We start from the raw sequence: 24,454 nt of genomic DNA, 5'->3' as shown, positions 1-24,454 counted from the left end.
TTGATAATAAAATACTTCAGAGTGCTACCTATCTCCCCCAACAGACACATTTACCCTTATAAAATTTATCATCAGAAAGAATAATTTTTTTTACAGAGCTACTTATATGACTTCAAGTTTTCAAAAAATGAGATGCATTGAGATTTAAAATAAAAATCCAGACACACATTAATGGATTTCAAACATTATTGTTTGATTTAAAGATTATATACATTTAAGACAAAAGCTAAAAAAAAATAAAATATACACAGTAGACACGACTATGATGTGCAAGTTTACAGTTAGATACAGAACTACATGATTCATGTAAAAGAAACTATATGGAAACTGCCCCAGAAACGTTAAGTGTAACAGAAAACTTTTTCTTGAATCCAGCTCTATTGATGGAACAGGTGGTGAAAATTCAACTGCTGCTCATCACTCCAAGATTTCTCTTTCAGCAAGGGCTTAAAAGCAAAAAAAAAAAAAAAAAAAAAAAAGCTGACTTGCAATAAACCAAAACTTTCCCATTTGTAAGAAACAGCCATAGTCTTGACCTTCTCTTCTTGTCCATACATTCATTATCTTAAAATTCAGATGTACAATACCATTTGTCTAGTGAACCAAAATATCCTGTAAGCAAGGATTTTAACCTATCAGACAATTTACAATTACTTAGTAACACTGATCAGCACCAGAGACAGAATGATCGGTTTTCCAAGGTGGGAAAGAGGAACATCTGCACAGTAACAGCAGAAGAGTATTCAATTGGTATATTTTCATGAACTGAAGTATGGTAGCAACAACAACAGTCAAAGAGAGACGGGGAAATCCCTCCCAAACCTCAGAATTTCCACTTCAATATCTAATTATCAACTGTCACCTTTCATTGAGATCTTTCTCAAGTAACATATCAGAGTGAAGCCAAACGCAAGGCTGTCTAAGGTCCTTAGATTCAAGTATGTGTATCACAGAATCACGGAATGGTTTGGGTCGGAAGGGACCTCTGAAGATCATCTAGTCCATCATATCTTACACTTAGCATGATTTCCCCTTCATTAACACGGCATTTGGACACCTCACAGTCTCTGTCAGTTATGTTCATAAACTGCAGGGCACTTCCTGCTTCGTAAATGGCAAACCAAGATACAGAAAGCTAAGTGGTACCTCTGAAATCATAAAAAGGTGACTACAGTAGAGCACAGACCATCACCCCTGTCTCTCGGCACGCTCTCTGTGCTTTGTCCTTCATGGGCTCACAAGATGAAAGTTCTTGAGGCCTCACTTTAAGGCACTGTCATACAGAATGTTTGAAAGGAGGAGATTCACTGACACTATGGAAAACGGTTTCTAGCTTTTTGAGTCTGTAAAAAAATTGCTTAAAAACAAAGCCATACAAGGCCTGATTCTGTGAGACATCAGCTATGACAAACCAATTTATCAACTTGCTGCTATGAAAGGAGAGGTTCTGGTCCCCCTTCCCCTACCTGTCCCGAACTCCTGCTTCGTCCCTTGGGCCAGCACATGGACTTTTCTGTTAGCCTCTTTAGCTTACTAATCCTGGCATAAAACTGATCTTGCCCAGGTACTGTGTTAAAACAGATCACAAAAGTCTCTGGAGTGGCAGGCAGCACAAGGGTTAAGTGTGATCTGGGAGCAAGGAAGAAGAAAGATGTTCCTTTTCAGCCACAGCAAGTTGTTCAGTTGGCCCAGCTGCCTATGGATCCACGGGCTGCATGTGGGGACCCTGGATGACACCCTGCGGAGCAAACTCCACCTCAGTTCTGGGGAGCAGAGGGGTGACTGTGTCCCACTCCCATGGGCTGCACACTGGTCGACCATGCCAAACTCCAGACGTGGGTGTGCAGGAAAGGCACCCCTGAAATGAAGTGAGGTGAACTTAGTCCTGAAGGCTGAGGAACACGAGTGATTCAGGGGAGAACCACCACATCAGGAATTATCAATTCCAGAGAGAAATATCTTCTGTGAAGCTTTCCTGCTTTCATCTTGCGAGAGCACTGGAGTGCAAGCTCTCTGGGGCAGCATACTATATGCACAGTATGTCTAGCAAAATAAACCTGAAGCATCTAAATACAACTTTGATGACGTATTATTTTCAAGCGGATTATTCAGTTCCAAGTAGCTTGAACATTTATCAGCACTGCTGTAGGTTGGTTACACGTAGCACTGCTAACCTGCAGCAGAATAACTACATGCTGATGTTCCACTGATTTTGCAGATTTGTAAACATTTGAGTGTATTTGTAGCAAAACACAAGACATAGTACAGTCCAGCACACCCTGAACACATGTGCATGTGGCTCTATTTAAAAGCAAAGCAAACCAAAATAACTTCTTGTATAACATTCAAACCTATAAGGAAAGCAATTTCCAAGCAGAAATTTAAAAGCAAAACTTAGGTCTCGCCGTTTCTCATCCTGTGACTGTTACTGGGGGGGAAGCATCAACATCCCTCCCCATATTTGCTTAAAACAGAATTTTGATGCATACACCTACATATTATTCTTGTTTTTGACAGAAGAAATATATGATAACAGCATAAATTTTTACACTAGTAAGAGATCTTTGAAATACCTTGATGTATTCACTCCAATGCTGCAAAAGGATCTGCTGCCCACCTTTTACCCGGCTGAACAGCTGGTATGTCTGGGTCAAATCTGATATCCTATTTTCATCGAGCAGGTTATCAAGCCCTAAAAAAATGAAATAAGAAGAAATAGCAAATTTTAATACAGCTGCATAAATAAAATTAGAAATATTTTAGAAAAATCTCTATGAAATACATAAAAAGACAAGACCCTCCAGTGTGCTTAAAAAGTATGAACTTTTTAAGACTAAATTTCTGACAGCAAGTGGTATGTTCAGGGTTAACACATCCCCTTGTTTAAACTGGCTGAAATTATTTACAGCATATTTTAAAACTATTTCAGCTGAAGTACTTTCCCAACAAAGTGTTGACTGTAAGCCCTTTGCAGAATGTTTATGAACAGTGCTTGATTTGAAGGGTACAGTTTTACCAAGAACCTCTAAATAATGTCAGAAAAGAGTAAGCTAAGTAGACTGTCTCAATTTTGAAGTAAAGATAAATACTTTGCAAGATTTCTTCTGTGGACCGTGGTGAGCCATGTGTTTAGATTAAGAATGTGCTATGGACTGTCTACTCTCATACTGATGGAATAACACAAGACTACAAACTCCTTCCAAGCAACTTTTGCCTGTATTGATTCACCCTACATAAGACTAAGCTTTGGACTAACAAATGGAGAAGTGGAGCTTAAGGCAAAATGTGAAGCATATAACAAGTACATACACATTTTCACGTCTGAGAATATGATGAATGTAGTTCCAATGTAATCAGAGATGCATTGTCTGGTGTTGGTGACAGAGGCTTTAGTAATATGGGAGAGTAGCATCTAAGATTTATGACATTTTTTTCAATCCAGAAAGCTTGATTTTACACAGGTTGACAATTCACACTGTCAGTGTAGCTCACACCATACAACTGTCCTACTTCACAAAATATACTTAATTAATTCCAATTTTATATGGCGTTAGATTACAAAGGATTTTCAATCACTACTGAATTATCTCATTTTCAACTATATTCTCCATTTTACAAATACTTTCACTGTATATTATAACTTACATGTTCAGAAAGGCAACAAATGTTCAAGAATGTCAGGTAAACCTTTGCCTGATATTTTGAGATTTCCTAAACTTTTGAGATATCAGAAGAATGGACATAATTTACATGTAAGACAACAGATTACAGAGTCTTGAACACATGTGATGGGTGTTCTTTTGGCACTGAACAGGGAATTAAGAAATGCCCATTCCATCACATTCAAGCATCACCTCCTATTCATTTAAAGACACCAATACACTAACTACTTTATTATAACCTAGATGATAAATTTTAGCCTTCCTTATTCCTCTGGCATATGAGATCTGCGACTGGAAAAAATATTTTGTCACATATTTGACAAGTGAAAAAAGACACACAGGAAAGTCCTCTGACACACGTCTTCACACAACTTCCAGAAAGCACTGCCACAGTCTTGGAAAAAATTATTATACTCACAATTAAAAAACCCATCAACATCTAGTCAATGGCAATTGTAGTTATACAAGAAAAGGAAGTTTCTTATACATACCCTGCATTTGTAAGCTTTTTTCCCCCTGCATCAAACTGACTATATCACATGCCTAAAAAAATGCAGTATCATCATCTACTTACACAGAATACTGGGATATTATAACAAATTACAATGTGCTCTGGAACAAATGAATGCAGAAAGTTATGCAAGTCAAGTGATGTTAGATATACTTTTTTCTTTTTAAGTGCAGACATAGAATGCAAAAGCTGGTACAACCATACTACAGTTCTAAAACACAGTAACTAGAAAAATGTACAAATCTCTCCGTATTTACATGAATGGTACATATACATTATAAAGCAAGAAAAAGTTCAGGTTAACTGATAAACAAATGTGTCACTGGAAAAGTTACTTAAAAATAATACTCGAATTAAAGAGCAAGGAAAATTGACCTATATCAACAAAAAATTAATTAATCTTACCTTCTGATTATGATAAGCTTAAGAATAGCTAAGATGGAGTAACCATGCTTATTTTTAATAAATGTATTGAAAACAGTGAAGTAGCCTATTCCCAGAGTAGTTTGGAGAAAACTGTGAGCATACATCTGTCTTTAAAGGGGATGAAGAAAGAAATGAAAGGGGTATGTATAACAACCTGAAAATATTAACAAATATGGATGCGATGGAGCTCCAAGACACCAGACTGCTAGGGGCATCTGTTTTGCAGCAGTGAAGGAAAGGAAGATAAAAGGACAATTTGCTAGAAGATCTAAAACCTAAAATAAAGCTACTGCATTAAAAGGAAAGGATCATTTAAAGTATTAAAAGATCAGGGAATACTGACCAAACCCAGAAATTCAGTGAAAAATGAGAGATTAAAAGTTAAAGAGGAACAAAGAAATGGTGATTTGAAGACACTAATGTCTGAATAAGGACTTCCTAAGAAGACTGCAGCTCTTATATGAAATTGCCAGACAAAAGGTAAAATACAGACAAAAGCATATGAAAGAGTTCATTGCCTTGGAATGTTGTCAGTTCCAATAACTCATGATTCTTGAACTATACACAATCACGAGAGTATGTGAAGCTACTGCTCTTGAGCTGTATCATTATCACATAAAAGAAGCTACAACAGTAACTGCTGGGCTCACTTAGAAGTTCATCTAATTCTAGGAAATAAGGAGTTCCAAAGGTCTAATTCCTAACCCCACTGCTGCAAATCAATGCAGATTTAGGAGGTTTAGCAGCTTTTACAAATACAGAATTATATTTTAGATATTTGTTTCCACATACACAATTTACTTGCCACAGTGGGTGCAACAGTCATAGGGTTGGCTTTCTGTATCTGTGGAAGTTTTTCCCATGGCTAATATACCTCCTTAAATAAAAGCTGTGGAGTTTATAGTTATTGCAGAGCATGAGAACCTGTTGCCTATTGTATATTGTATTAATTGTTTTAAAAATACCTTTTTGCAAAATAGCTGATAAGTGTTCTCCTAGTAGCTGTTTCTCCACACAAGCAATCAGTGGTTTCCTAAATAAGGCAAGAAAAGTATATTAGAAGTATCAGAGTATAAGGGAATTACCTCCTGTCACACTGTATTTGTAAATAACTTACATTATAACACAAAAAAATCCAACAATTTTCTACTTAAAACAGAAGCTACAAATTAAGACAAAAATGTCACATGTGATAGAAGTCAAGAAAGAAAACAATGAACCACATATGTAATTAAAAAATAAATTTGGGTATGAATACTAAAAAAGCAAGTTCTTACACAGTAGGATAGAGAAGCTTCGATATAAAAAAATCAATACAAAAACATTCCTGGAAAAAAGACAAATCGACATTTTTTTGGAAACAAAGAAGCAAAGAAACAAAACAAAACAAAAACCTCCAAGGGTTTGAACTCCAAAACGGCACAACACATGCTGGTGATGTTCTAAACTCAAGATTCTCATCTAATTGTGTTACGCACCTACATAAGCATAAATTGAGCTAGAACCACAAGATTCAACTTTGCAAAACATTTTAAATTTGTCCTTGAATTTTCCCTACTTTTTACTATTAACGAAATACTTGTCTGATATATTCACTTTAGACAGGCCTGAAAAATAAAGGCAAGTTTTTCTTTACATCTTTTATGGCCTAAAAGAAGAAAGAAATTCCTGAAGTGCAAAGGGAAAATTAACTTCAACATTTAAACTTCCACCACTGCTCACAATATGACAACAAAACACCAACCACTTCTTTCTAAGTTTTATAAAACTGGTTCTCAGACCCTTAATTTAGATTTTCTAGGTGCTCAACTCGGATTGATGGAAGCCTTTTACACGGCAGCATTCACTTTATGTCCCTACCCTTGCTCAGACACCACCTTTCCTGAAACAGCGCATCGGTGACTTGCCTGACCTTCCATTCAATACACAGTTTTAGACCCTTCATCTTAAAAAGATTAAATTAGAATTTGGAAAGGTTCAAAGGAACAGGGATGATCAAAGCACGCGGCAGCAGCTACAAGAGAAACAACTGTAGGTGTGCAGAGTCTTCTTTCTGGGAAAGAGATGACTTAGCAGGGATACAGAGCATTGCCAGGCAGGGAAAAGGTGAAAGGGAACTGCCTGATCACCTTCCCTTCCAACTCAAGAACTGGGGTCATCAGTGATGGTACTGGGAGCCAGGCTTAAACAAAAGGAGGCAATTTATCACGTGGTGGCTAGTGCACCAGGGGAACGCTTTGCCAAAGTCTGGCACAGATGGAAAAGCTTATGTGAATGCCAGTGAAACAGTGCAAGTATTTGAAAGAGATGCAAACAGATAAGCCACAGTAGGTTCAGGAAACACCCTGAGCTGAAACCGGGAAGATATTAGGAGAGATCAGGGCACCACATACACTTACTCTATTCTTTCCCTTCAGTGGTCAAAAGCAAGCATGAAATACCAGTTAGACAGACCCTTGGTCTTAACACATATGGCATTTTCATGATCACTTTCATACTGCTTGAAGTTCCATCTACTGTTATCTATGGCTGCTGACTGTCTCCAACAGCAGCAGGAGTCAAGGTTGTATAAAATACTATCCTTTGCCCCTGAAGACTTATTCTGCCTACAGGGGAAGTAGGGACAATTCATCTGCTTGGGACTGAGAGGCAGAGCACTATTTCCTAACAAGCAGACGGAATGAGTATTTATCTTGACTGCTAGATAACAAATGAGCCTGAAGGTACCTCAAAGTCAACTACCGTGGTCGTCTACTGATCGACCAGAAGACAGGCTTATTCTGGTCAGCTGCCCAGAAAGGCACGTACTGATGGGCTGAATAACCCCCTCGATGGGCTGCAACAACACGCTCTTCAAGTGTTGCACAAAGCTGGTTTGAAGTGTTTTGAATGGCATTTTCCATGACGGTTTTGTCCCGTAAGTATCATTTCCATCTCAAGATTTAATATCCTTCCTGCTTTTTCATGCACACCCAGAGAGATGTTATGACCTGAGGACAACTCAAGGGCACTCATTTTAAGAACTGCTGTTTCTTAATGCAAAGAGAGGAAATTAGTGTGAAGCCTTCTAAAATTCGGTTTTCAAGCCTTTAACTAAGGATGAGATTCAAATCAAGGACTTGATGCATATGTAGACTGAAAATATGGTATCAACCTATTTTTTAATTTCAACAGTAAATAAGCAGTAAATATATTTATATATATATGCTTTAACTTTATACACAGAAAAAGTTCCATATATTTTAATGTGAATGATTTAGCCAGAAAAAGCTAGTCACCCTGTAATCAGCATTTACAGGAAGAAGGTTAAAGTTCAAGAACGTGCTATGACATGCAATGCACATGTCTGTGAGTATATATATAAAATATGTCTGAGGAAAATAAGTTAAAAGAGAACTTTTATTCAGTTATCCTTTTAACATCCAATGAAATCCCAATAGGTCATCCAGAAAACTAAAAAAATAAAATAAAATGTTATGTTCTTTAACTGTGATGTTCTTTATTTAAAAAAAAAAAAAAAAAGTGCAACTGTTTACTGCAGGACAAATTCTATATGGATTTATAGTGTGTCAGTGACTCTGCAACACTTCCTGAATGCACATTCTTATCCCAGCAAAACACACGCTATTACTCAACACCCAAGTGAAAAAGGGACAAGCTACCTTGCACTGGCAGCAGCTACACCAAAGCTGATCTACTGTTAAGTTCACATACTGGACTGCTCATGAGTGATGTTCATGTCCTCTATCCTACGCCATAATTTAACCTTTTCTTTTCTTTTTTTTTTGGCTAATGAGTCTTTCTCTCCCTCAAGGGATTTGTGGTTAATGTTGTTATCAGTACATGAATGGCTAAAATCAGCTGCTACTTTGATAATGCAAATTGAGTTACATTGAAAACTGTATAATGCTTTGTTAACTTCAGTATATACTGATAAATCTTTCTGCACACATTACTCCCCTCTTACTCAAAGTATATTTTGATTTTAAAGAAATCAGTTTTGATAAAAATAAAGCCGTAAAAAAACTCAAGCTGTATCACAAATGCTGTCACTGAGATAATATCTGTAAGATAATGCAGAAATAATCCATATCTCTACAACCATGGATAATCACATTGTTTTATGAAGGATGCTTGACTTATACTAAGAATGTCAAAATCTGTACTCACTGTGTGCTGTGGTCTAAATACGTTATTACTCTGTCTCCTTCTTCCTCCAAACGTTTATTAACATGGTGAAGATATTCTGGAACCTAGCAAGACAGGAGAATGTCAAGCTCAACTACAAAGGTATGAAAGGCAGATAATCTTGTTTCATGACAATTACTTATTATTTATTATTAAAGAGAATATGAGTTGGAAAGAACTATTCTGCCAGAATGCTGTTACATAATACATAATCTATATTTTTATTAATCAATGTAAGTTTATATTAAAAGTAGTATAACCACACCTGACAGCAAGGAAGAGAAAAACAGAAATCTGAGATTTTTTCAGAGGAAGTTATTTTTTTCTCAAAACCCTGCTGAGCTAAGCTAGCCCTTGAAGTATCATGGAACAGATTTTCAGTTAGTGTGAACCATATAGCTCTATTATTTCACTGGCAGTTTCTCCAGTGAAGTATCTGTCCCTATGGAGAGTTAACACATTTAGCTCCTGTTATGACACAGCTATGAAACTCAGGCTTCAAATGATCAAAACAGTTATGCAACGTTTATGCACATGCATACACATGTGCATGATGCATATATGTGTATGCATTATGTGCATATGCATAAGTATGTACATATATATATACACACACTGTATAAGTTAGGGCATTATTCCTGTTGTGTTTTTCCACAGTTTTCCACTAGGCATATGAAAGCAGTAAGAATCTTGGTCTCGAAATATGTGTTGAAGCACTTCACCTCAGGTCCCAGCAGAACACCAGGGAATGAGGTGAATGGAGCAGGATTAGACACAAGAATTCATCCCGGCACAATGTAAACATGCGTTTTCAAAATGTTTATAGTGGCTCAGCGTTAAAATTGAATTAACAAAGGTAGTCTTCTGTATTTTAGACCATCAAGAAACACATGCATTTTCAGAAATAACCACATTTGCACGGTGCCTGCTGCAGAGGGTATTTTTATCTCAAGAGGACAGAAAACAAAAATGTCTCAAGTCTATTTAACTAATTAGGAGAAGAAACGAAACAGCAAAATAAATGCAACAAAAAATTAAGCTGTTTACTTAGGTATTAACCACATAGTAGTTAAATGATGCCAGTGGATATTTTACAGCTGCTGGGCAAAAAATAATATTGATGGCTCACCTTTAAGCTTTATGGGGAAATGACTTCTGGTAGTGTGCCTAGCTACGCAAAATGTCACTGGGCTTCTCCACCCTTAACTATATATTTCAAGCACCAAGGCAATCTGGCATCTGCTCTTCCTTTTGATACGATACTGTGGTCCACATCAAAACACATGAATGTGTATGTGTGTACCCGGGTACCAGTGAATTTCACTGAACATTAATACACCATGGCATTACCATAAATTCTCATGTAATCCCACAGCAGATAAAACTAACATAAAAGCAATCATCTACAGCGTGCACCTACCTCTCTTTCTTGCATTAATCTTTGGCCTTCTGCAGCATATAAGCAATTTGTCTCTTCCAGAAACCTCTGTTCAAACGATTCCTTGTAAACCTGCTCAAAACATTAATTTATTTACTTACATTAAGCCGACAGTAAGGATAACATATTTTGGCTGTCAGGCATAGAGGGCAAGTAAAATCTCAAGAACACGCAGTTATAAGAAGCGTCAGAGTAGCACTGAATTAATACAGAAGTTTGCTGTTTGCCCACAGGTTTTAGAAAGACTGAGATCAGAGCTGACTTTCCAGTGCAGCAATAGCGTGCTTCAGTCATCAGTACCCAAATCATTTAAACTGACAGGCTTCTGTTTAAGGCACACAGCCCAGCACCAGCACCCAACAGCACAGCACAGCAATGACATCCAATCCACCCGAGTTCAAAACTCCCACTGATATTTCTGTGGCTGAAATAAAATAAAATACTTCCAACTAATGAAGCATTGGCACAAACCAGGTAATTCCTAACAGTAAAATAATACCGTGCTCAGTCATGCAACTTCAGATCTGCCAGGTTTATCTCAATGGTCCAGGAAAAACAAATTATACCAAATAAGGTGATCCCTCCTTCTCCAAGGAAGGAATAAGGTGTGTATAAAAGGGCACCACCAACATCACACACATTGAAAAATTTCTGCATAATGATTAAAAGTTTAGTATAGAAAGGAGGTAAGTTAAAAAGGACAACTATATAAAATACTTCAAACAGCCTGGACAAGGTAGCTGGGGAATAACATGTAAACAGGGGGACAGTTAGTGAAAAGACAAAGGAAAGATTCCTTGAATTTGGTGGAAGAACGGAAGAAAATATTTATTCCAAAACATATAGCAGAGCTGTAAAACTGATGACATTCTGACCATTTTTTTTCTCATAATGACTTTTAAAAGCTTGATTTTTTTTTTTTTTTTTTTTTTATCAGTGCAAACTTAAATATGAAACCTCTGGCTCGACCAGCATTCAAAGCATAATAGTTCACTAATTGAGCATTACAAGAAGACATCAACTCATTGTTTCATCCTTCTCTTCACACTAGCTCCATGTTCAACAGAACCAAATACTAGATTTCATTTCTTACCTTCCTTTGCTTCAAGGTAACTGGAAAAACATTAACGTAACAGTATATGGAACTATTTCCTGCATAAAACCTGTGTAAAGCTCCACAATAGAAAACAGCTATAGAATAGGATTTAGGCGGAGGCATCAACTTTCAGCAGCTGGGCCTCAATTGCATAACTGCCTAAAAATCAGGAGTAAGAGATTAATTGTTTTCAGATTAAATATAAGATTTGCTTAATTAATTTTTTTTTCTCCAGAAGCTAACTTCTGTTGGAAGAGGGAGAAGTAGAGATCCTGGCATATAATGACAGGATTATAAACGCATCTCTATCTCAGTGATGCGACGGATATTATAAAAGAACAGTTTAGACTAGATTGGTTTCCCTAGTGAAAAAAGAAAACTACACTTTTAAGCCAATGAAGGAGAATGAAGTCTTAAACCCTATCCTGTAAGAAGGATCCAATAAAGAAGAATGTTTATCTTTAGTTAGCAGAGTAATTTGCTAAAAAATAATACTTGTTGAAAAGTCAACATCTAGAAAAAGCTGATGCAGTTTGAGAAACCTGACAAATAACAATGGGAAAAAAAGTGGGGAAAAGCACAGATCAGATCCACACCTCCAGGTTATGTGATCTGAAAATTCTTTGACAGAAGTTTGCCTCCTCTCTTGAATGGAATAATTAGCTATTATTTTTTCTGGTACACTAGAGAAAGTTACTAAGACTTAGAGCTCCTAAGTTTTATTGCATATCATACAAGGCTACAATGTCAACTAGAGGATAACCTATGCTGAAGTCAGAAGCACAGCATTTTTTAGTTTATTTGGTTACTCAGTATCTATGCTAATGGAAAAGTTCCAGTAGGTTACAGATTGACTTTATCTATTTGAAAACCTTGGCCTTAACTTTGCATCCCATTCTATCTTTGGCATCTCTGCTAATAAGTTGACAATACAGTGATATTTCTGTGATACAGATCCAGGGTCTGGACTCTAAAAAGTGATCCCTTTTTAGAGTGACAGAGGTGGTCTTCTTTTGTTCCTACATTTAGTTGGCACTGGGATTAGAAAAAGAGTGATTAAGACAGACAAAATATTGCACATACTAAAAGACTTGCAAATCTACTATTTGAGAGTCTGCAGGCCACTACCTCTGCTAAGGAAAGCAGGCAGAGGTCACATTTGAAAACAGAGAATAAGAAATTGCACACTGGGTAAAGAATAGGCAATCTTACCAATCTAGTATCTAGATTTTGAAGCATATTTACTAGAAGAATAAAATTATTTCTGTACCACGCACAAATTAGAAAAGTCCAAACTGTTTCCAAACATAGCCTTTATTAATAGTCTGCTGTACTCACCTGCAGATCAGACAGCATGCTCAACAAACTCCGCAGCAAACTTCTGTCCACAGCTTCACCATTTCGTTCTCGTTCGATCAGCAAGAGGATTCCATCAATAGTCTTGCTTTGAACTTGCTTGTCACTAACGACGTGATTTCTAAACAACTCGAGCCCCATATCCCTGTGTGAATATTGAAAATTAATAAATCACACTGCTGATTCTGTTAAAAAAATGGCATCTATTTGATAAAAATAAATACATATAAAATATATAGTGTATACATATTATACAGAAAGAGACTATATTAATGGTGTGTATATTCTGATACTGTCCACTAAGAAAACTGTAACAAGAATTATCATAAAAATACCAAGCCATATGCTACCAGATGCATACACTTCAGCTGAGAACTGTGACCGGCCTGGCCATATTTCACATAATAGACTATAACATTCGCCGATTATTAAAAAAAATACCATTATAAAAATAACAAAAAATCTGAATATATACCTTAACATAAAATTGCCTGGATCAGTCAATCTGTGTGTAATTTATAAGTTTTGTTCAAAAGCATGAATCCTCTGTGTGGTTAGGACATTATGATCACCTATATGAGATTCTTGTTTCACTCTGAAAGGATGAGGAATGGTGCCTCAATGTCATGAAACAGCCAATTATTAAACATTGTCTTGGCCAAGGAAAACAATTTGTTACCTCCAACTTCTTCACATACATCAGAATTTTGATAAAGGAAATTTTCCCACTAAGAGGGAAAAAAAGACACCAAGTATAAACAGACCTCTTCAACGTTTAATAAAAGAAAGCCTAGCACAAAGAGTTGAAGAAAAACTACTGGAGGTCAGGAAGAAAGACATCCACAGGATGAGAGAGGGGTGGGAGAAGGACCCCACGTTCCTCAGACAGCCTGAGGAACGCCAGAGAGCACAGAAGCCAGCCAAGCAGGGAAAAGGTGGGCTCTCCCTTCAGTATTTCATCTACTTTTGTTTGTTTGTTTGTTTGTTTGATATGAAGTAACAATACCAGAAATTTTCAGCAAAGTCTGGGTTTGTTTGCTTGGGCAATGTTACAAAATGTCCCCTCAGGAGGGATGCTTAAAAACAGAATGCCCAAAGATGTGACCATGTGCTGAAAGTACAGCAGCAGCATCTCAAAGCTCTGAGCCACAGGTCTTGCCTCTCAAGAGGCCAGTGCTGGAAAGATGATCTGTGCCTTGTCAGTGTATCTTATTTAAACAAAAACAAAACAAAACAAAACAAAAAAAAAAACACCACAAAAAAAACACCAAACAAACCAAAACCAGAGCAAGAAGCTGAGTGCTGAATTTTGTCAAAAGCAGGAGCACCTAAAGAAATGCTGGGCCAGCGCTAAGGCGCAGAGGCAGAAGCCCGAGGAGGTTCCCCACACAGCCGGCCTCACCCAGGCTGTGACAGCTACAGCTATATATATATATATGCCTTGACTTTTAAGCATATGTTCACAGACCTTTTTCTTCTTTTACCCTCACTTTACAGTGAATATTCCTGGGGAAGGAGGAAATGACACATGCATATGCTGACACATGCATTTCCATAAATTAACACAAAATTTGGGAGACCTAGTACACAGATCAAATGTAATGTGAAAAATTTATTTTCAACCTTTGCAAATATAATAGCATGTTCAAACTCTAAAGACTCAAGGAATACTTACATGGATACCTACCATATAGAAGGAAGCATTGAATTTTGCAGTACATATGTACGATCCAAAAATAAGAAAATGCTTCTGATCATGATCTGAAAATATAGGAAGAAAATGCTTTTGTCTTCACGATCATGTGGTATTTTAAATTATAAAGCAACTTCTGAAAAACTACATCATAGACATGCACCTTAATTACTGATGTATGTATTTTCAACTTTTATAGTGAATTGTACAGCCACTGATATGTAATTTATTGATGTTACTATTATTACTAAGTGGTATTGCCAAGTACATTCAACACAGTTTTCAGATTCAGAGACTTTACCTAAATAGTTTTACCAGCCTGTTATGGGTTTTAGTGCTACTCAGAGACATAAGCCATTCAAGCAGTACCACCAAGACATTCAGTAAACACCCTGAAATAGCATGCTGCCATGGTTTTTGCTTTTTTTTTTTTTTTTAAAAAAAAAAAAAAAGCAGCTTTAAGCAGAGACAGTAATAAGCTGTGCAACAGATCTTTTCATAATAAAAGTTAGCTGTCAAAATTCATCAGAAAAGTAGAGCTATATTAATTCTAACAAGGGAAAGAAGGTATAATAATATTTTATCTTTTTTTTTAATTATAAAAAGTGGGAGAAGGAAGTGGGTTTTTAGCTTATTACTCTTTCACATTCAAAATCCATTTTAATTTTGCTCCTAAGAAGGCTGCCCAGCTTTCAGTTTTGCATTAGCACAACTCAGGATGTCAGTCCTGATGTCAGTCACACTAACTCACCCCCAGGCCAGCTACAGAGATTTCTCTCCCCAGCTGTCCACCTACTCCTCCCCTAAAAGATTTCAATGCTTCTGAAGCAATTCTCAAGCTGACATAGCTTCTGGCCAAGCATATTAACGTAGAACAGCAGTGAGGCTGACTTTTTTCTCTTAAATAGCACAAGTGCTAACTCAGCACATGGACAAGAAAGCCACTTGCTACAGGTTGTTGCTTTGAGGAAGGGAAAAAAAAAAGAACACTCAAAAGTAATTAAAGTGAACAGAGGTCATACTAAAAGCTTTTTTATAAAAAACACAGATCCAGTTTAATTACATTTTCAAAGCGATAAAATTCAACTCTATTTTTATCAGACTGTTGCATTTTTTTTAGTTTCTATAACGCTTTCCATTTTCATTTTAGCTAAAAATCACATACCTCTGCCCATCTTCCACAGAAGAGGGGAGAGGGGTGGATTCGAGGAATGAAAATAGAAACTCAGTGATTTGGGGCATCTGTAGCAAAAGTTAAGTGACAATGCAATAAGAACTCATTGTAAAATGCTGGTTTAGAATTATAATGATGCATTCTTAATGGGACAATTCACACAGAGTGTCTTCAAGAGAAAATTTTTTTCTGTAATAGAATTCATCGTTCAGGTAGAAGACAAGGGCAGAAAGAAAGAGAGGGAGTTTAAGTTCTTTAATCTTCCTGTTTCTTAGCCCTATAGTCAGGATAATCATCTATGTTTTGGAAAAAAAAAAAAAAAAAGCCACAAATTAACCTAGCGCTTGGAGCTGTTTTCTAAAAGCAAAGATTGTGGATTCTTCAATTACTTAAAATTACAAACAGCAAATGATTAAACGATTTTAGCATAGTCTGGTTAGTTCTTCTTTCCACCCATAGAAAACCAGAGTCAATTTATTTCTGAGTGATACTCCAGCTTCATAGGAAACCTATGAAAGTCAGAGTTAACACAACAGAACATAAGTTTTCAAAAACAAAACCACCCCCAGCTATCAAAGGGGAAAGTGAAAAGCAGTGCTGAAACTCGGAGGAGGAGGTACAACGCAGTCCTAAGTTAAAACCATGACAAACTCCTTTTTGCCAGATTTCACACCTCAAGGGTATGTATTCCGAACAAACATTCAACTTACCATTTGTCTGCAATGATCCTGCCAGCATTTATCTATCTTCTTTAAAAATAAAAGACTATCCAGAGAATCTGTACAGACCCTATTAAGGAAAACTAGCTTGCTGGTATCGTTTGAGGCCAGGTTCTGGAGATGATCTTTGCCAGCCATGAAGCAAAGCTGGTCCATGGATATTCCGATGTTACCGTGACAGCCCAGGGATAAACAGTTAATTGCAGAGCTTCTGCCCAGCAGAGGGGCTGGCAGTTCTCCAAAAGCCCTCCCCTTGTTTTCAAGGAATAACACTGCCTGCTCTTCAGTAATACCATCTAGTGGCTGCACTGTATAACTCTGATACAGATTTAAATAAGAAATCCCACCAGTGTCAAAAACAACCTTGTCACCAACTGAGGTGAGAGGGATAGGAAGGTTTATTTTGTTTGTTTAATGAGTTCATACTGTGCACAACAGGAGTGACCCTAATCTCTTAAAAGCAGTTACAATTCTAAATAATCCTCAACAAATCCAAATATTGCTCTTTTCATATACATCTCCAGGTTTCCCTAAGTAAGCTATAGAGTTTTTCTTCATTACACAACAGATCCAACTGTCATTTACAAATAACAGAATTTTCATGTGTTATATGAGTAAATCCAAATGGGGATTTACCTTCCTCTCCTGCACAGTATCATCTCCAACTCCCTCTGGCCAAATCTGATTAATCTGATCTCATGCCCTTGGGATATAAAGTGGTATACCTGTAAAATGTAAAATTCTCAATTCTCCAAACCACCAGCTCTGTCGGAGGACAGGGAGAAAGGAAAGTTCTAAACCACCAGTTTTAAAACATCTCTTCAGAAGATCACCTGAACTCTGAAAAGGCAGGGATGCAACAAATGGTTGACTGTACCCTGCTTTAAAGCAGACTAGAAGATTTGGCTCTCAGCGATCAGTTACGTTGAAGAGACTACTGTACTGGCTAATGTACTGTTTAGTTAGATGTGATTTTAAATACATCAAAGTAAATGTAGTGAAAAAATCAGTTGCCATACAAAAGGTGAAATCATAGTGCTGGTTTATGTAACTATGTTTCTTATATGCTATGTAGAAGTCAGGCTCCTTAACTGGGACCCAAAAAAACCCCCATAAACACACAACCCAAAATCATGTTGGGATTTAGCCAGATAACAAGGGAAAAAAAAAATTATCTTCTTTATGAGTATAAGCACCTACCTGGGAAATGCAATGAACTGAGAAACTGAGTCACAATCCAAAGCACACTTAAGGCATTCACCTTGAAAGAAGTTTTCTTGGGGACCTAGTCCATTGCTTCTTTTTATTTTAACCTATTGTTTTCTGCTAATAAAATACATACAGAGACCTGGGAAACACTGCTAGCAGCCAAAGTACACCTGTAGCATCTGTTCAGTATGGCACACTCCAGAACCTGCTTGCTAAAGCACTCACTCTCCAGGAATGTGGGGACACCCAGGCAGGAGTAGACTCTATCCTACTGCCTGAGCAAGCGCAACCCCTGGGCTATTACACAGAAGACAACTATCACATAAAGCATGGTCTCAGCATGCAAAGCACAACAGGATTCAGAAAATAGGGCTGGCTGCAGCCAGGTGTCCAGAGAAGATCTACAGGTACTCCTGCGACCAGTTCAGACAGAAGAAAAGCCCAGCAACGAAACTTCAGAAAACTATGGGGAAGTTTACCATAAAACTCCAGGTTTCTGTGCATCCCAAGACAGTCAAGTCATCTCCTGAACTCAGAGCTCTCTCCCAAGAACCTCACAAGGTATATGCAAGATACCTAAAGGGCTTGTTGAATGCCTTCGTGTCACATTGCAGCTGACCAGTAGTTATTATTGGTCAAACAGGTCAAACTTTAGGTTTGAGAATTCTTTCACGGAAGACACTGTTGTTGAAAATTACTGCAGTGATTTTTTTTTTTTTAGCCTATTGCTACTGTAAGTATCTTCACTACTCACCTGCCATACAAATCCATATCTGCTGTTAAGTCTCATCCTGCTACTGAAATTTTCTAGATTACATGTAAAATTTGCATTCCTATTGAAATGATAAATAAATTGTTATTAGCATGCTACTTGTTGGCACACAAAAATTTTCCTCCCAGATGACTAAAGTTGCTTACGCCTGATTTGAAAATATGTAAATGGTCAAAGAACCTCTTTAACACATTGGCAATTAGTGGTGTATCTTTTAGAAGGTGTTGTTTTAAAAATAATGGTTTAAACTAACCATTCTAACCATTTCTGTGCACAAGAAAAGGATATTCTCTGAACTGAAGGATTTGTGCTTTCACATGATCTTCACAGACTTGTCGCAGTTGTTTGTACAGTGTAGCAGAGACTTTGTAAGAACAGAGATTTTCAACAGCCTAAAGACCAAAAGAAGATTATGAATGAGACAAAAGAATAGAATGCAAATTTTTGCGCCTGTGTAATCAAAGCCAACAACAAAGAGAAAAAAAAATATCAGCATTATCTGTCCAAGCTGTGCACAAAAACAAAATATCAAGATTATATTATCCAAACTGTGTAGAAAAATTAAGACTTTGTGATTCCTTTCTGATTTTGGTCCCTTCTTATACTGCTGGATTTCCTGTACCAGTAAGGTCCACCATCATCATCTGGGCCATATTTCAGATATGCTGTTAAACATTACTAGAATTTCCACCCCCCCAAATACTGCCCAGCAGTAGGTCCATTTTGTACATCCTCACATGCGCTTTTATGAGGGGAACACAACCACACCAAGTATTTTCATTTCTTAATAACTTTAAGGTAGATATTTCAACCACTCTCTCTAAATGGTAAATGAATAAAGCTGCTTTCCTGTCATTTTATTAACTTATTTCTTTCCGAATATTTCCACTGATTCACACAGACATGCTAAGGTATGTAAGGAAAAAAAAAAAAAAAAGCACATTAACTGTTAAATAAAGACTTGAACTGATTTATTGGGACCTCATGGGATTTAGTTCAGTATGTATCCATAGTTGACTAAGGCAACCGATTTTGCCCAAAACCAAATGTTCTTGTGGTCACTACATTAATGTAAATCAAATTGTTATGCAGCTGACCTAGACTACACTGAGATAGCTCTGGCCATCTCTAGAATACTGCTGTTCAGCTATTCAGTAATTATGTTGCCTTACACTAACATTTTTTCCTCACAAGAAACTCAATGAGAATGCCAAAAAGAAAACATAGCCTTGCTTGATAGCACTGCCTATATTTAGACTTTGTTCCAGGCACACTTTATTTTAACTTGTGTGCTGTATTTCAGTGAATTATTTTATTAATAGACCATAGCATCTGAAATGAATCACAATGAAGACAGACAAATGTTCTGTGAGAACTGTGAAGTTTACAGTAAGTATTTTTGGCCATTCAGTACTTCATACAAAATTATCCAAAGGAGTTGAACATGATTTTCAGAACTAAAAATCCAGCTGTCTTTTCCTTTAACTTCACCTCAACTGCCTTTATGCTACAAGATGACCATGCAGAGAACATTGCCTAGGATTTAAAGCACTGCTTCACCTGGGCAACTAAAACTGACCCAAGAATGTTTTAATTTGCTCCAGAGGATTTATAGTGTTACATTGTGTTGACAAATTTTCTGATAACCTCAATGAACTTAAGCAAAGTTTCAGTATTTTCCCAGTGCCCCTTTACTCTGTTTTCCACAAACCCTAGCTTTTTTGGTGAGTCTTATTCCTCTGTAATATGAAAAGTTATGGTACCTAATGCCAGCATGTAACTTGTCAAAGCACTAGTAAATGTTCTTCACGCTGTTTCAGTTTAAGATCACCCAAACGTAAGTGCTAGCAAGTGTGTGAGCCAAGACAGAGATGAGGGGATAGTGGGGCTGCTGCTTTGGGCAACAGCGTCGGCTTAAAGTGTATTGCAAACTGCTTCCATATCCCCTCAGTGCTGTCTCTGTCTCTATTACACTTTTCTGCTTTTTTTGATGGGGAGGAGGGGCATGAAATCCAGCAATTTCCTCCTCTTTCACCTTTTGTTTCATTCAGAGTTTCTGATGTCCCTATTTCTGAAAAAAATTGATTTTACTTTTATTCAACTTGCACACTGTTAGTTTGGAAAAAACCTACAGTAATTATCACATCTACAAGGATACGAGAAAGACACTACTTTTAGACTGTTCACCTACACAAACCTAGTAAAAGTTCTGTTTCAAATCAATCTTTTAATACCTTGTTCTGAGCAGTCTTCTGTTTTAACATTTAGTATGCAAATTACTGCTACTTCTTGTATTATTTCCTCTACAGGTTCTAACATCCTGAAGAGTTCATATTTCAAAACAACAGTGAACCCACTTCCCAGAGATATCCCCATGGGGTAATTCTAACCTACCTGTCATTTTATTTACATGCACATCAACTATGGCTTCCTCAATTTTTATACAGTATTAAAGCAAACAAACAGGCAAAACTATCACACAGTGCCTATATTATGTTTTTAATCTGGTCGTAAAATAGATACGTAAAATGACATCTGCAACAAACAGTATTCACACATAATCATTTTGTAGATAGTTTGTTATGTTAAGACATAGCCCTTCCTCTCCATCCATATAAAAGTCTGGTCAGGACTCTCATAATTTTCTTTCCTTCACTACTACACCATCCTGCTCTGTGTCCTCCAGAAGGACAGTGCTGCCCCATTTCAGGTTATTTAGGACCTTGCTGCAATGGGAATTTTCTTTTTTCATTACTTTTATCACTCACTACTCACTCAGCAATTCTTTGCACTGCTCCACTTTTCTATCCCATCACATATAAGCTACTTCTATCAAAATCTGTGCAATCTAACACCAATCCCAGACATAATTTCTATTTTAGTTGCAAAAAATTGGCTGCCACCCTTCCACTGCTCACCGACTGTATCTCTGCCAAGCACCTTCATGCTTGTTCCCATGCTGCCTCTAATGCCTGGAAAGGAGTATCCTTCAGGCTTCCCACAAAGCCTTGTCATTGTTCTTCAGTTTTTCCTCAGCCACCGTGCCAAATAAAATAAAATAAATCAGAAAGTTCAAAGGCAGGTTGGTACACCAGCCTGCTCACCACACTGAACTCTAGCAGGCCTCTCACTTCCTCCCATAACGTCAGATAAAGATTCAAAAAAAGAAAGCCCTGGTAGTTAAGAACTGATGCACACGGAGAAATTTTCCCCTGTGGATGACTCGGTGCTCACCAACAGGCAGTTAAAACGATCTGTAAGTACAGATCAGGTTTCTGACAGATGCTGAACTTCATCTTTTATTCCTTTGGCAGGAGAGTACGTACTTATCTATGCACTGGCACACTGACCACCACCACCCAACTGTGCAGAAATCTTGCTGATTTGCACCGTTGCCTTACAGATTATTGGACTGGCCATGAATATTTTTTACAAGTAAGCAGGCAAACAGATAGCCATATTACTATAATCTCATTTCTGAGCCTCTGAAAACAAGTTAGGTAACGCTCAAAGCATTTTTTTTTTAAGCTAAGGATGAAAAAGCAGGATTCTTCAAATGCTGAGTTTAAAACATAAAATGTATTATGTAATTCAGACTCTGCAAACCTGCAAGTATTAATAGATGAATATATCACATTCATCTATATAAAGGGAATAAATTATATTAAGTTAATATTCATTTATGTAATCAGCCATTTTAGACCTGTATATTATATACTCTAACTAATCACAGACGCAAGTATACTCAGATCTCAAATTCATCCTGATATTCTTGAGCATGGACCCAACATGGTCTGCTGGCCTTCCCCCTCACAGTCTGCACTTTGCAGACAACATCAAACCTACCTCATCTGAACATTTGGAAAATTTTAGACGAGCGTAATAATGTCTTAAGTCTTGATATGGCAATGATATCCACACCTGCAGATCAAACACCTGCACTCACAGAAAACTCACAACTTAAACTATGTAGCACAACTTAGCACATCAGTAATTTCTTATAACATGATCACTGCAAAAAATTACTACTTCAGCTAAATACCTCAAAGCACATACCTTTATAATATTACAGAACTAAACCATATGCAAATGGAGAAAGTAGAAATGGCTCATGAGTATTTCTCTTTTACCCTCCCTAGCCCCTGCTCCAGTAGTCCAGATGTTCCAGAAATACTCTTTCACCCTTTTAATAAAAAAATTAAGATCCCAACTATAATGAAAATGTAGCAGTAATCCGCAACACAGGTAAGCTGACAGTTTGTTGCCTGCTTAATCAAGATTCTTTAATTCCCCAAAGGGTATCAATGCTGAAGTCTAATTGTTATTATCTAATAATAACAAATATTTCAACATTACTATTCACAAGAGACCAAAGCACGTACAAAAGAGAAATCATCATAAAATATGTATCTGCATAACCCAAGGAGAGTAACATCCTGGTTTGGCATCTTGGGTAGGCACTGTAGCGGGGAGATCTAGACTTAAATTCCAACCCTGCACAAACACAGCTTTCTGTGTCTCCCAACATAAACTGCTTTTTCACGGGCCCAGATCCTAGTAACTCTCCAAGGAACTGCTATATAAACGGCAAATTGTCTCGAAACAGAGTATGGAGTGAACAGTTCAGAAAATATAATCAGCTTTTGACAACTCAAAATGCATTATATTGAATATGTAGTTCTCTGCAAGTCCCAAAGCAGTTCATTTTCCTTCCGTTAAACTGAGAAAAACCTTACACGCCTTACCTGGTAAAGCTCTTCAAGGTTGTATTTAATAGAAATGCTACTCTGTATTGCTCCGACCGCTTCATGAAGCTTCTGCCATGTGTCCTGAGTGTAATTATCTGGCAATTTGGGTCTTTCTGCAAAGGAAGATACAGGTAGTTGAAAACTATCCAGCCCAGTGGGAGCCTGTACCAACCCTTCCCACCCTGTTTCACCAAGTTCTGAGGAACCACTCCGCCCTTGACCGTTTCCATTCGGCGCAAGGAGAGGGCTGTTCCTAACTCCACCCAAGGCGACGGAACCTTCGCGGGGCGCGGACCCTGCCCGGCCCCGGAGTTGTCGCGTTTGACCCCCCCCCCCGCGTTACTTCCCGCGAGGTAAACCCCTCCCCTGGCTTTAATTAAGTTTCGACGCCAAGGTGGCTTTCTGCCCGCTTCCTACAGGGCGCACGGTCGTCTGCTGCGCTGCCCCTCCCCTCCCCCCCCCCCCGCCCCCCCACGCACAGGAGCCCCCACGCGTGTCCCCGTAAGCCCTTAAACCGGGATGGCGACGGCAGCGGGGACGGTTATCAGCCCGGCGGCAGCCTCCCCTCGCCCGCGGGTGACAGCGGCGGGGTGCGCGCGTCCCCCGCTCCTCCCTCCTCCGCCGGTCGCCGGCCCGGCCGCGGGGAAGGGGCGGGGAGCGGCCGGGCCGGCGGTAAACAAAGGTCGGGGCAGAGCCAGGGCCGGGGCCGGGCGCACCTGCCCGGGGCAGCGGGCCCGGCCCGCCCCGCACCCACCTCTGAAGTTCTTGATCACGAGTTTCTTGGAGGAGGCGGTCGCGCTTCCCCCTCCTCCTCCTCCTCCTCCTCCTCCTCCTCCCCCGGCGCGAGTGGCGGCGGCCAGCGAGGCGGGCTTGGTGAGCCCGTTGGTGTGCCCCACCAAGGCCGACAAGTGCGGCTTCTTCTGGGGCTCGTCCGCCATCTCCGCCCCGGGCGCCGTGTCCGGTCGGGGCAAGGCGCTGGGCTGGGCCGGGGCCGGCTGGTCCCCGCCTCCGCTCCCCTCCTCCTCCTCCTCCTCCTCCTCCTCCTCCGCCGCCGCCACCCAGCTGCCCTCCCCCACCGCGCCGGCCTCCGCGGGAGGCTGCCAAGTGCCGCCGGGCCGGGAGGCACCGGCAGCCGCCCGCTTCCACCCTCCCCGGGGCGGCCCGGTTAATCTGTGCGCGCCGCCCAGCCCCGGTGCGGGTCCGGGTCTGCGCCCGGGCCCGGGCCGCCCCCCCCCTCCCCGTTCTCGGGCGTGGGGGTAGCGCCGGCCCCCGCTCACAAAATGGCTCCCGCGGCCGCCGGAGCAGCCCCCGGCGGGCGGCGGCCCCCCGGCTTCCCCCCCCCCCCCCCCCCCCTGCGTCGTCCGGCCTTATCGCTCGGTACCGGGCGCGAAGCGGCACCACGGCACGGGGCGGCCGCGTTTACCCACGCTGACCTCGCTTGCTCACCCACGAGAGGCACCTG

General features: G+C 39.2%; 1 protein-coding gene across 6 annotated transcripts in view; it reads right to left on the bottom strand.

Annotated features, from left to right (window-relative positions):
• The window catches only part of CUL4A (cullin 4A), a 42,025-nt gene extending 18,051 nt beyond the window's left edge, over positions 1-23,974 (bottom strand). For 4 of the 6 annotated variants that reach the window (XR_006166763.1, XM_042805814.1, XM_042805813.1 and 1 more), the window contains exons 1-10: positions 23,747-23,974; positions 22,990-23,105; positions 18,533-18,636; positions 16,255-16,324; positions 14,365-14,438; positions 12,660-12,822; positions 10,208-10,297; positions 8,770-8,852; positions 5,565-5,632; positions 2,574-2,692 (exon numbers count right to left, since the gene is read on the bottom strand). Coding sequence is in view for 5 of the 6 variants with exons in the window: in XM_042805814.1 (XP_042661748.1) it covers positions 2,574-2,692; positions 5,565-5,632; positions 8,770-8,852; positions 10,208-10,297; positions 12,660-12,822; positions 14,365-14,438; positions 16,255-16,324; positions 18,533-18,636; positions 22,990-23,105; positions 23,747-23,930 (1,071 nt within the window). In the remaining variant the exon portion in view is untranslated. Of the gene's footprint in view, positions 1-170; positions 447-479; positions 1,739-2,573; positions 2,693-5,564; positions 5,633-8,769; positions 8,853-10,207; positions 10,298-12,659; positions 12,823-14,364; positions 14,439-16,254; positions 16,325-18,532; positions 18,637-22,989; positions 23,106-23,746 lie in introns of those variants that run through there. The other 2 variants (XM_042805816.1, XM_042805817.1) reach the window with 2 other exon arrangements.
• Positions 23,975-24,454: the final 480 nt, after the last annotated feature.

This window comes from Tyto alba, unplaced genomic scaffold (genome assembly GCF_018691265.1).
Source record: "Tyto alba isolate M040663 unplaced genomic scaffold, T.alba_DEE_v4.0 Super-Scaffold_45, whole genome shotgun sequence".
Lineage (NCBI taxonomy): Eukaryota > Metazoa > Chordata > Aves > Strigiformes > Tytonidae > Tyto > Tyto alba.
This window is presented reverse-complemented; position numbering and strand designations above follow the sequence as displayed.